The sequence below is a fragment of the Piliocolobus tephrosceles genome, chromosome 19 (assembly GCF_002776525.5).
Source record: "Piliocolobus tephrosceles isolate RC106 chromosome 19, ASM277652v3, whole genome shotgun sequence".
In the NCBI taxonomy this organism is placed as follows: domain Eukaryota; kingdom Metazoa; phylum Chordata; class Mammalia; order Primates; family Cercopithecidae; genus Piliocolobus; species Piliocolobus tephrosceles.
Genome location: NC_045452.1, coordinates 9697056 through 9711323, shown reverse-complemented (window position 1 = coordinate 9711323; position 14268 = coordinate 9697056). Strand labels below are relative to the sequence as shown.

Genomic DNA, 14268 nt, shown 5'->3' with positions numbered 1-14268 from the left:
AATCAAACAAGATTTTTTGTACATATAGACATCTGAGTCTACAAAGATTTATATGGAAAAGCAAAGAAACTAAAATAACCAAAGCAATTTTGAAAAGAAAAAGTTGGGTGCATCATAGAACCCAATTTTAAAACTTCCTAAAAAATTACAGTAATCGACACAATGTAATGAGACAGGAGAAAGGAAGAAACAGGTCAGGCAGGCAGTTAGGGTGGGTCCTCTGTTGAATTCTTTCAAGCAAAAGAACAGCCTGCAGGCACAGATAAGGGAACTTGCACAATGGGGCTTGCCTAAGATGCCCACAACCACACAGATAAGAAAGGCTACATAGATGACTTGCCCAAATATACCTGCAATGGAAAATTCCATCCCCGACACATGTGCAGTAAGCGGAATAAAGCAATAGGGAGTAACTCAAGCTTAGGGCCTGCGTGCACATTAAAAGGATGGGGTGGAACTACCAGAACTTCGTGCCTTATGCAAATGAGACACCCAGCCCTCTCAGTTTCTTATAAAAGTCTTTGCATTTAACTGTAACAACAGCAACCCTCTTCTAGATCCCTTCATCACAGCTGAGAGTTTGTTCTTTCGCTTATTAAACTTTCACTCCAACCTCATCCTTTGTGTCCATGCTTCTTAATTCTCTTGGTCATGAGACAAAGAACTCTGGGTAATACCTCACAACTGAGACTGTTACATTGTGGTGCATTGGTGAGACTGTAACAGTAATATTGTGAAGGGGTAGACACATATCAATAGAACAGAATAGAGAGTCCAGAAATAGACCCACACAACTATGAACAATTGATTTTTTTTACAAAGGTGGAAAAGGAATTAAAAAAGAAAGGAACTTACTCTTTTCAATAAATGGCATTTGAAAAATTGGACATTCATATAAATAAAAATTAATCTAAAACACTGTTTTGCACCTTATATAAGAATTAACTCAAACTGGACCACAAATCTAAATGTGAACAAGTAAAACTATAAGAATTTTAGAAGAAAATGTTTGTAGCCAAGGATTAGATAAAAAGTTCTGAAACATGATAACAAGGAGGAATCTAAGCAAATATGGATAAGTAGATATCATAGCTCCAAGGGCCTGTCCCTCTGAAGCAATATCAAAAACTAAAGAAAAATTGTCAATACCAACTTTGTCAGAACTCTGGAACACAGTCACAGGTTTACACCAGTTCAAAAAAAAATCCAGATCCAGAAGAAAGCAACTTCAAAATGGCATACAAGTCTTTGACATTTTAGCTTCACCTTGCCCCATCCTCCTCCCTGGCTTGTTGACAGTCTTAAACTTGGCAGTTCGCATTCCCATAGTGAAACTAGGTCCCTGGTTCTCTAGGGAGCAGAGCAAACCTTATCTTCAAATAATTGTGTTTGTCTGATCTAACCTGTCTGGGGGCTACCTATATTATTAATGCAAAGTATCTGCCTTTCTTTCACCTAACTCAAAATTCCCTCAGGGAAGAAAAGCAGCAGATATTCCTCAAAAACACTGTAATACAAACAAACAATCCCCAGTGACCTATACAAAAGACTACAGATAGTCCCCAGTACACAGCCAATCTGTACAAACTTGGAGAATTTTTTTTTTTTTTTTTTTAGAGATAAGGTCTCACTCTGTTACCCAGGCTGGAATGCAGTGGAACCATCATAGCTCACTACAGCTTTGAACTCTTAGGCTCAAGCAATTCTCCCACTGTAGCTTCCCAAGTAGCTAGGACTATAGGTACATGCCACTACATCTGGCTAATATTTTAAATTTTGGTAGAGATGAGGAATTGCTATATTGCCCAGGCTAGTCTTAAACTCTTGGCCTTAAGTGGTCCACCTGTCTCAGCTTCTGGAGTTGCTGGGATTGCAGGCATGGCACAAGGCACCCTGCTCTGGCTCTGATTCTTCTTTTTTCCCCTATTCTGATTTTCTCTATCTCATTTTTTCCCACTATTCAAGAAAACTTCTATCAAATCAACAAACAGCTACAACCCACAGTAAGCAAAAAAATCACAGAAAGCAAAGTAAGCAAACAAAAATCCCTAAAGGGGAATAATCTCATTTTCAGAGTTTCACATATATTTTTAATGTTTAGAAAACTTAAAATGTTCTAAACATATTTTGTTTACAACAAAAGTATTACAAAGCATGCAAGAAGCAAGAAAGTATGGCCTATTCACAAAAGTAATGAATAGAAACTATCATATAGAAAGCACATATATTTACGAGAAAAGACTTTAATTCAATTGTACTAAATATGCTCAGAGAGCTAAAATAAATCATGAACAAAGAGGTAAAGAGAACCAGGAGAACAATGTATAAAGAAATAGGGAGGGTGGCTGGCAAGATGGCCGAATAGGAGCAACTCCCGTCTGCAGCTCCCAGCGAGATCAATGCAGAAGGTGGGTGATTTCCCCATTGCTTGTGTGTCAGGTTTGTCAAAGATCGGATGATGGTGGATGTGTGGTGTTATTTCTGAGGCCTCCATTTTGTTCCATTGGTCTATATATCTGTTTTGGTACCAGTACTATGCTGTTTTGGTTAATGTAGCTTGTGGTAGAGGTAGCGTGATGCCTCCAGCTTTGTTCTTCTTGCCCAGGATTGTCTTGGTTATGTGGGCTCTTTCTTGGTTCCTTACAAAGTTTAAAGTAGTTTTTTCCAATTCTGTGAAGAAAGTCAGTGGTAGCTTGATGGGGATAGCATTGAATCTATAAATTACTTTGGGTAGTAAGGCCATTTTCGTGATACTGATTCTTCCTATCCATGAGCATGGAATGTTTTTCCATTTGTTTGTATCGCCTCTTATTTCCATGAGCAGTGGTTTGTGCTTCTCCTTGAAGAGGTCCTTCATATCCCTTGTAAGTTGGATTCCTAGGTATTTTCTTCTCTTAGTAGCAATTGTGAATGTTAGTTTGCTCATGATTTGGCTCTCTGTCTGCTGTTGGTGTATAGGAATGCTTGTGATTTTTGCACACTGGTTTTGTATTCTGAGACTTTGCTGAAGTTGCTTATCAGCTTAAGGAGGTTTGGGGCTGAGACGATGTGGTTTTCTAAATATACAATCATGTCATCTGCAAACAGAGACAGTTTGACTCCTTCTCTTCCTATTTGAATACACTTTATTGGTTTATCTTGCCTGATTGCCCTGGCAAAAACTTCCAGTCCTATGTTGAATAGGAGTGGTGAGAGAGGGCATCCCTGTCTTATGCCAGTTTTCAAAGGGAATGCTTCCAGTTTTTGCCCATTCAATATGATATTGGCTGTGGGTTTGTCATAAACAGCTCTTATTATGCTGAGATATGTTCCATTTTAGTTTATTGAGAGGTTTTAGCATGAAAGGCTGTTGAATATTGTCGAAGGCCTTTCCTGTGTCTATTGAGATAATCATGTGGTTGTTGTCATTGGTTCTGTTTATGTGATGGATTACGCTTTTTGATTTGCGTATGTTGAACCAGCCTTGCATCCCAGGGATGAAGCCCACTTGATCGTGGTGGATAAGCTTTTTGATGTGCTGCTGGATTCAGTTTGCCAGTATTTTATTGAGGATTTTCACATCGATGTTCATCAGGGATATTGGCCTGAAATTCTCTTTTTTTTTGTTGTGTCTCTACCAGGCTTTGGTATCAGGATGATGCTGGCCTCATAAAATGAGTTAGGGAGGATCCCCCCTTTTTCTATTGATAGGAATAGTTTCGGAAGGAATGGTACCAGCTCCTCTTTATATCTCTGGTAGAATTCGACTGTGAATCCGTCTGGTCCTGGAGTTTTTTGTTTGGTAGGCTATTAGTTATTGCCTCAATTTCAGAACCTGTTATTGGTCTGTTCAGAGATTCGACTTCTTCCTGATTTAGTCTTGGGAGAGTGTATGTAGGGTACAGGGATTTACCCATTTCTTCTAGATTTTCTAGTTTATTTGTGGAGAGGTGTTTATAGTATTCTCTGATGGTAGTTTGTATTTCTGGGGGATCAGTGATGATATCCCCTTTATCATTTTTTATTGCATCTATTTGATTCTTCTCTCTTTTCTTCTTTATTAGTCTTGCTAGTGGTCTATTTTGTTGATCTTTTCAAAAAACCAGATCCTGGATTCATTGATTTTTTTTGAAGGGTTTTTTTGTGTCTCTGTCTCCTTCAGTTCTGCTCTGATCTTAGTTATTTCCTGCCTTCTGCTAGCTTTTGAATTTGTTTGCTCTTGCTTCTCTAGTTCTTTTCATTGTGATGTTAGCATCTCAATTTTAGATCTCTCATGCTTTCTTTTGTGGGTATTTAGTGCTATAAATTGCCCTCTACACACTACTTTAAATGTTTCCCAGAGATTTCCGGTACGTTGTTTCTTTGTTCTCATTGCTTTCAAAGAACATCTTTATTTCTGCCTTCATTTCATTATGTACCCAGTAGTCATTCAGGAGCAGGTTGTTCAGTTTCCATGTAGTTGTGTGGTTTTGAGTGAGATTTTTAATCCTGAGTTCTAATTTGATTGCACTGTAGTGTGAAAGACAGTTTGTTGTGATTTCTATTCTTTTACATTTGCTGAGGAGTGTTTTACTTCCAATTATGTGGTCAATTTTAGAATAAGTATGATGTGGTGCTGAGAAGAATGTATATTCTGTTGATTTGGGTGGAGAGTTCTGTAGATGTCTGTTAGGTCCACTTGGTGAGTTCAAGTCCTGGATATCATTGTTAATTTTCTGTCTCGTTGATCTAATATTGACAGTGGGGTGTTAAAGTCTCCCATTATTGTTGTGTGGGAGTCTGAGTCTCTTTGTAGGCCTCTAAGGACTTGCTTTATGAATCTGGGTGCTCTTATATTGGTTGTATATATATTTAGGATAGCTCTTCTTGTTGAATTGATCCCTTTACCATTATGTGGTGACCTTATTTGTCTCTTTTGATCTTTGTTGGTTTAAAGTCTGTTTTATCAGAGACCAGGATTGTAACCCTTACTTTTTTTTGCTTTCTGTTTGCTTGGCAGATCTTCCTCCATCCTTTTATTTTGAGCCTGTGTGTATGTCTTTGCACGTGAGATGGGTCTCCTGAATACAGCACACTGATGGTCTTGACTCTTTATCCAATTTGCCAGTGTGTGTCTTTTAATTGGGGTCATTTAGCAGTACTACTTACAGAGATAGAGTAGAATGATGGTTGCAGAGCCTGGGAAAGGGTGGTGTATGTGGGGGTGAGCAAGGTGGTATGGTTAATGAGTACAAAAATGTAGTTAGATAGAATGAATAAGATCTAGTATTTGGTAGCATAACAGGATAACCATAGTCTACAATAATTTATTGTACATTTAAAAATAACTAAAAGAGTATAATTGGATTGTTTGCAACACAGAGAAAGGATAAATGCTTGTGGTGATGGATACCCCATTTACTCTGATGTGATTATTATGCATCATATGCTTGTATTAAACTATCTTATGTATCTCATAAATATATATACCTACTGTGTACCTGCAAAAATTAAAAATATAAAGTTTTCAAAAATCATTTTTTCTTTTGAAACCAAGTTTTATATATTCTCTAAGTTTATTCTTTTCCATCACAATTGAACAAAATTGTTTTGTATACATACAGTGATATTAAAGTTCTTTTAGTTTTGGCCTCTTATAATCATTTTTGCTTTTGACCCAGTTGTGTTAACTTATAAATCAGTGTGACATGGCACATGTCTACATATGTAACAAACCTGCACGTTGTGCACATGTACCCTAGAAGTTAAAATATAATTAAAAAGAAAAAAAATTATAAGTCAGTGGTGCTGCTTTTTAAAAACTAGCATCAGCATTTCTATTTTCCCCATTTCCAATCATCTTTAAAATAAAATAAGGGAAAATTTACTAGAAAATCATGTGATTTACAAGTGTAGTTGAACAAAGTTGGTGATTATATGGAAAGCATATATAAAGCATATGGAAGATATAAAACAATGTTATAATTAGAAATATTCTTCAGGAGATTTTAAAGGTTTAAATTCCAAATGTGAAATACGGACTAAGAATATTAAAGTAGGCCGGGTGTGGTGGCTCACACCTGTAATCCAGCACTTTGGGAAGCTGACATGGGTGGATCATTCGAGGTAAGGAGTTCGAGACCAGCCTAGCCAACATGGTGAAACCCCACCTCCACTAAAAATACAAAAATTAGCCAGGAGTGGTGGTGCGCACCTGTACTTCCAGCTACCTGGGAGGCTGAGGCAGGAGAATCGCTTGAACTGGGGAGGTGGAGGTTGCAGCGAGCTGCGGCTGTACCACTTCACTACAGTCTGAGTGACAGCAAGACTATCTCAAAAAAGAAAAAAAAAGAATATTAAAGTATAACATTTGAAAATACAGATAAAATCAAAGGCAGATTATTTGCAAATACTTGAAATAAGTACTAGGTTATGCATTGTACATATGAGTATACACTATTCTATATATCATTACATATTACATATATTTATTACATATGTTGTTATACACATGTAACTGTGAACATAGTAGTTTTCCTCATTACTCATTTAGGCCAAGGGAGAGTAAGGTATTAGGTTATTGTTTGGTTCAGTGACATTTTGGAATTCTAAACCAGGAATGATGTGTTGAAAGTAAAGACTAAAGGTCTTTCCTTGCTTCCAGAGGTACTTGCAGAGTGAATTGTTTACTGTTTCACTTATTTAGTCTTTCAGTGTTTTTATTTTAACCCTCTGGAGTGAGAGAAATGCCATTTAGTAAAAAGCAAATGCTAATAATACTAACAATTTTAACAATAGGGCATAAATACTTTGGTCATTAATTACATTTTTGTTACCTCTGAAATATTACAACATTAGTTATTTTCAGTTAGCATTTACTGCAATCAGCAGTCAAGACACTTAGAGCTTTTTATATTTTTTCCCTCTCAACTGTGAGCATCTTGAGGGTGCTCTAGTCTCATTTTTTTTTTTTTTTTATTTGTGTTACGTGTCGTGATGCCTGGCACTGTTGATTTTTAGGGAATGTTAATTGAGAGAAAGAAGTAATAGAAACTTATTCTTGTAATCCAGTTGTCTTTATATGATTTGTGAAGTCATCTAGTAGTATGCATGGAATAATCACTGTGGTATATTTGTGGTGACCAACAAGAAAATAATGAATGGAACACTTGAAAATCTAGGAATCCCACTTTAGTCGAGTTTATTTACTAGCTCCCTATATGTTTCTCTTCTTCTTGGCTAAAGCTTCAGCCTAAAATCATTGTACTTAGGGTATAGGTGTTCTCAACAGTTAGTCCATGTTGCCCTTTCTTCTCTATCTGCTGCCAAACCGATGACCAGCATGTGGTGTATGTTGGTGGGTTCATGAAGTAAGTGTGTATATGATCTGATGTTGACTGGGCACCAAGTATTCACCATTGCCCTGGAGATCCCAACTTTGGCATGCTGCACCTATTCTGCCTTTCTATATATAAATTAGTACTTCTCCCAGATGAAGTGGTTTTCTGTGAGACCTGTGATAATAAGATAAATATTAGTAGCTGGAACCCATAGAAGGAGAAGCAGATACGCTATTGGCAGGTCATGACAATTTCCCTGAAGCTTGGATAAACAGCTGTGAATCTCAACACATCCTGACCTTTGCTTTGGAGAAGGCTAGCAAGCCTGTGGGTGGCTGTTGTCTCGCTCAGAACTTGGTAATACCAATTTATTTTAGTCAGGTGGTTTAGATTTTGTCTGGGAGCCTTACAGCAATGAGAAGTCTCAATTATATAGTTTCTTGATTGCTCGTAGTCTTTTATAGAACAAGAGAAAGAATGAATGAGACAGTTATAGAAATGGAATAATATTATATTGAATGCTAAAATATTTAAAATATTTATTGGACTCCCTTGTATTCTGTTAGTCTATAATTATGTGTTCATATTAAGATTCTTTTCCCATTAAATAATAACAAAAATAGCTAATTTTATTGGGTGCTTAACTCTTTGCCAATTGCTGTACTGGATTCTCTTTATTCTATTTCCATAACTCACAATCAGGTTTTATCATCAGCTTGAACTCCATAGTGACATATCTCTCACAAAAGTATAAACAACTCATTTTTATTCAACAGCCATTTGTACATGCAATGAGTATTGTACAGATAAATGTTGGGAGAGCCCCACTCTATGAGTTTGGAGCAGGGGGTTGTCAGAGCTGTACTCTTTATGCTATCTTTAGAGGGATACAACCCTAAGCTTTTAACAGGTAAAATCTTGTAAAGTTGGATTAGGGACTCTGGAAGGGCATAAGGGAAGACCAAAGATGACCTTTGACCCTTCTCTCCTTATCACTTTTTAAAATCTTTTCCTGAAGAAAGGAAACCAAGATTGTGGGAGGCATCATCCAGTCTTACCTTTTCTTACCTAATTTGTAAGTATTCTAAGAAAACAAAACATGCACATTCTCCTTGAGCTCCTGTGTGAACGTGAGACCAAAGCTTGCATTTAACACTGAACTTTACCTACCTCCCTAGCGGTAGATAAATCATACTTTTTAGTGGTTTTACTTGGCAGACAGGAAAATCAGTTGCCCTCTCAAGTAAGTAATGTTTTGCTTCACATATGTAAGAAGTTATCAGAATTCATTAATACTAAAGATTTTTTTTCTTACAATATGTGAAATCAATAAGACATTTTTGTGTCTCTTAGTTAAGTTTACAGTTATTTGGCCTTTTTGTATATAAAAACCTACAAATATGTATATTTTTAGTTTAGTTTTAATATAGCATTTCTGTAGTGATGTAAACTGTAGTTATTTTTAGTTGGAATATACTGTTGCCTCTTGGAATATAGAAACCACCTAAAAAGTGAAATGAAAAATGTAATGAAAAACGTTTGTAAACACATTAAAGATTGAAACAGTGACTGAGTCCAGTGAAGGGAAGTGATCCTATGAATTAGTAATGAAAGTACATTTATAGGTTATTATCTTACTGGGGTCTGAGTTTTAACAGCTGCTGATACTTTAATAGAAGCCTGAGTAGTCTTTAACAGCTGCTGATACTTTAATAGAAGGAATAATTTGATTATTCCTTCTGTTTATGGATTGTTTTTTAATAAAAACACTGAATGGTGTTGCCTATCTTAAATTACCTCAAAGAGTCATTATAATAATAAGATAAGTAAATATATCTTGTAAACATGAAAGGTGCTTTCTCACTCTCTGTGTATGTGCATTTGTAATATAAAAATTTTAAATTATGTATTTTGTATTGAGTGATAGTTTTAGGAGTTTGAAACTTCATTTAGATCCCATGAATACAGTTTGTGACAATTTCTAAATATATTGGACTGAAAAAAATACGTTTGTGTTATAAACAGAATTGTAAGAGAATTTCAGTTGAATAGGAGACCAAGTATTTTAGAAGCAGATGTTGTCATATAAGCAATGAATATGTTAATTAAATGTTATTTGCATGTATTAATTAGGCACACACCTAATTTGCTGGTTGTATACAGGTAACACTTTGTCACCTGCTTGGTTTTACTCTGTGTACTTGAAAACAAACTGTAGGCTGGATGTAGTGGCTTACGCCTGTAATCTCAGCACTTTGGGAGGCTGAGGTGGGTGGATCACTTGAGCCCAGGAGTTCAAGGCTGCAGTGAGCTAGGATTGCGCAACTGCACTCAAGCCTGGTTGAAAGAATGAGACCCTCTATTAAAAGAAAGAAAAAGAGAAAAGAAAACAAATGGCAGTTTCTTAAAACTATTCTAAAATTTAAATATTTAAATGTCTTATTAATTCTCTGGTCTTTTCTGCAGTTAGTTGGAACGAGGAATCTTTTCCTATAATCACAATTGATAATACTAGTTTTTAAAAGAATTCAATTAAAGAATACAAAGGACAATAACCTTTTTTGGTTTCTAAGCAAAGCACACATATTATATAGGTAATTGCTTTAAAATATTATGTTTGAAACAACACATTAAAAGTAGCCATGTTTTGTTACTCATTATTAAACTTATCTTAATAGTAATCACACACTGATTTGTTCCTTTATAATTATTTAAGAGCAGGAAATAGAAAATAAGTAGAATTCATCTCATTTACTTTTGCACTGTACCAAATACTTAGGTGAGATATAAAGAAATCTTCACGTCCTTGTCCTGAGGAGCTTATGGCATTAAAGGTGGGATAAGAAATATTTTTTAAATAGTTCAAAAACAATAAAAGTAGTGTGTGAATAAATATCAAAGAATGGGATAAAATTGATGTGTTTTAGAAGTGAAAAGATGTAAATTTTAAATAGAAGTTGCCTGATAAAAGTATGCTTATGATGTTAGAAGTTAGTTCATTTCATCACGAACTGTTCACTAGGTTTTTAAATCAAGTACGTCTCAATCTTCGTTCTGCTGACATATTGTTCTAGTAAAGAATCACCAGGCCGGGCGTGGTGGCTCAAGCCTGTAATCCCAGAACTTTGGGAGGCCGAGACGGGCGGATCACGAGGTCAGGAGATCGAGACCATCCTGGCTGATACGGTGAAACCCCGTCTCTACTAAAAATACAAAAAACTAGCCGGGCGAGGTGGCGGGCGCCTGTAGTCCCAAGCTACTTGGGAGGCTGAGGCAGGAGAATGGCGTAAACCCGGGGGGCGGAGCTTGCAGTGAGCTGAGATCCGGCCACTGCACTCCAGCCTGGGCAGCGGAGCGAGACTCCGTCTCAAAAAAAAAAAAAAAAAAAAAAAAAAAAGAATCACCATCAGTCTTGTTGGAGCACCGGCAAAACATACATTGTATATCTTTTATTTCTAGGCATACTTCCGACAGGGTGTTGCCCTCCAGTACCTTGGACGTCATGCCGATGCCCTGGCAGCCTTTGCATCTGGACTGGCTCAAGACCCCAAGAGTCTCCAGCTTCTGGTGGGGATGGTGGAAGCCGCCATGAAATCTCCCATGAGAGGTAAATATGATGAAAGTACTTGGTATAACATTAAAGAAGAACATTTCTAGCCTTCCAAGACTTTAGGATCAGGCACAGAGAACTGATAGGTTATCAAATTAGCTAAGATTTGATATTTTAGACCTAGGAAGATCAAGAATAACTGCCAACAAGTGATGTTAGTGAGGCAGAATAGTATGGTAGAAGGGCCACTCACATAGAAGTTTGTGGACCTACATTACATTCTTAAATTTTTCACTAACTGTATGACAATGGGTAAATGGATCAACTTCTCTGGATTTCAGGATTATTTAAAAACCCTTATAGTTTTTCTGTAGTCTGAAATTCTGTAATTCTAAAACACAACACTTTTAGTAGGAAATTGATTTCTCAGATGGACCAATATATGCCTTCTAGAAATACTCAAATAAGAGAAGACATTTGACATTCTTATATTTCATAAAAGAAATACACATCTAATTGTAGGCTGTGCCTCAAATTTTTCAGAGGAACATTAAAAATTAAAAGAAGAAAGAAACAAGACAGATACCAGTTTACATATTTTATCCCTGTTCTTACTTCTAATTTACACTAGTTGGTATTCTGGAATAAACAAAAGAATGGATTGAAAATGGTACTGTGGAGGTTGGAGGAGTTCTGAGGCCCAAAACAGATTGGCTTCATTTTGAGGAATGTTGATTTTTGAGGAATGAATTCTTGGGAAGATTTGACTAAAAGTATATATAGCTGTTGCCATCTTTGGGGAGTGATAGAGACACCGAGGCAGATTTATGGTAGACAGTAGACAGCTAATAATGATTCGTTTTAATCAGGGTATGTCAAGCAGAACTCTGTTTTTCAGTCTGAAGTGGTATGTTTTTGAATTTTTCATATGGAAAAATGAACCTAAAATTTTTGATGGCAGCATCATTCAACATTTTATCTAGTTTTGAAAATGTTTGCAGCCTTAGATATTTTTAATATACTGGCTAGTATTATACTTGGCTCAAAGTGTGTGCCAAATAAAAGTTTGATAAACTAAATGGTACTCATTTGGTCTCTGGGTAATTCATAGCTATAAAAAATATTTTCCTGAAATTCAGGGATTTCATATTTTAGGAAGAAAGTCTTAAGAAAACCTCTCTTAATGCGATTTTATAAACTCTACAAAGCTGAGATTTTGCCACAGGCTGAAACCTCCTAGGGACTTGCTGTTAATAAACTGACTGGCCAGGCATGTTGGCTCACGCCTGTAATCCCAGCACTTTGGAAGGCCGAGGTGGGCAGATCATGAGGTCAGGAGTTTGAGACCAGCCTGACCAACATGATGTAACCCTGTCTCTACTAAAAATACAAAAATTATCTGGGCATGGTGGCACATGCCTGTAATCCCAGCTATTCAGGAGGCTGGGGCAGGAGAATCGCTTGAATCTGGGAGGCGGAGGTTGCAGTGAGCCAAGATCGTGCCGCTGCACTCCAGCCTGGGTAACAGAATGAGACTCCGTCTCTAAATAAATAAATAAATAAACTCTGACTTAGAGCAGATGCATTTTGTAGCTCCAGGGCTTAGGGAGCAGGGGCAGAATGGACAACAAGAAAAAAGTCATTTTATCTCTCCTTTCCATTTTCTAGATTTTTCTTGTTCTCCCCCTACACCCCTCCAAAAGGAATTTATATGGAACATTTTTTATTTAGTTCATGAAGATATTACTTCTTTATTCTGCGGTGCTTCTGCTGCTGCCTTAGAATATTGGAGTGAATGTGTTGAGATCAGTAGAATCATACTTAACATTTGCCTTTGAAGCGATCTATTTAGATAAATGTAGGGAAATCATCCCTGCACTGCTAGAAATAGCTCAGAGCTGCCTTAGGGTTTTCTCTACTAGGTTCTTTCCCATCTTATGTAAGTGACCTAAGGCTGACCCTGGAGAAAGCAACTTCTTACTGGTGCCTGGAGTGCTTCAGTATCTTCTTCTCTTCCTTTAAGGCAATTTAATTTATCTCATTTATTTTTAGCATTGCCTTTACCACTGTATCTATTACAGGTGGGCTTTTCTTATCAACAATTTATGGAGTATGTTACGTTGCACAGTATTGTTCTGTGCATCATCCCACATCTTAATGACCTCTCTTTTTGTCATATGGTTGTAATTGACAAAATTTCTCATCATTTGTTGCCCACTTTTAGCCTCCTGCAACTTCCTAAGTTTTGCCATTGTTGCATAGCTGGGCACTTGGGGTCACTTTACATATACATCTGATCTGTTATGTCAGTTGTTTATATATATATATATATATAGTATTTTAAAGGCTAGTCCTGTGAAGCAGTGAGAGTGGAGCAGGATAAATCTGTAACTGGTTGTGATCAATTAGTTGTAACTACTATTGCACTCAGACCAGCCTGTTTTGTAATCCTTGAATGCAGCAGAGAAAACTTTCTGGTCCTGGTGCTTCTGTAAGCAGACAAAGCTCTCATGACCTGCACAGTGTTCCTGTGGTTTAGTCTTTATGGAAGTTTTAAGATTTTATTTTTTGGCCAGGCGCAGTGGCTCAAGCCTGTAATCCCAGCACTTTGGGAGGCCGAGACGGGTGGATCACGAGGTCAGGAGATCGAGAGCATCCTGGCTAACACGGTGAAACCCCGTCTCTACTAAAAAAATACAAAAAAACTAGCCGGGCGATGTGACGGGCGCCTGTATTCCCAGTTACTCGGGAGGCTGAGGCAGGAGAATGGCGTAAACCCGGGAGGCGGAGCTTGCAGTGAGCTGAGATCCGGCCACTGCACTCCAGCCTGGGCGACAGAGCGAGACTCCGTCTCAAAAAAAAAAGAAAGATTTTTTTTTTTTTAAGTCAGGGACAACCTATATTAATATACCCTTTCCCCCATATAATACATTATATTTTTCCACATTGACGCTCATTTGATTTTTGATTATTGTCTCCTGTATTTTTAACTGAATTAAATCTGTTTTACTTTAGTTTCTTAGTTTCGCTCATGCACACAAATCAGGTATCAGCTAGTCCTTTTCTCCTATGGATATACTTACGTTATTTTATATGATGTGTTTCTCTTAAATCATTAATGAAAATATAAAATAAATATAAGTATAAATTGATACTTTCTTTTACATGATTTCTCAAGTAATCCTTTTACTATATTCTATTTCTTTTTTTAGATAATCTTTCAGCAATTTCAGTTTATGGTATCTTACAAACATTTAAGCAAATTTGGTTGTTGTAGCATACTATTACTGCCAACCATGGATTTATTAATGTAATTACCAAGTGAGATTGAGTTTACTTTTGTTTGTTTCTTTAAAGATGCTAGGGCTGCTTCTTGCTGAGAACCTCTTGTGTATATTGTCTCTCTTCCTGTTAATTTGG

The 14268-nt window shown here is 36.8% G+C and overlaps 1 protein-coding gene across 1 annotated transcript in view; it reads left to right on the top strand.

The window, feature by feature from the left end:
• TTC28 (tetratricopeptide repeat domain 28) overlaps positions 1-14268 on the top strand; it is a 496632-nt gene that overhangs the window by 160677 nt on the left and 321687 nt on the right. Inside the window, exon 2 of the mRNA XM_031934623.1 lies at positions 10758-10905. Coding sequence (XP_031790483.1) covers positions 10758-10905 — 148 coding nt within the window. The remainder of the gene's footprint in view (positions 1-10757; positions 10906-14268) is intronic.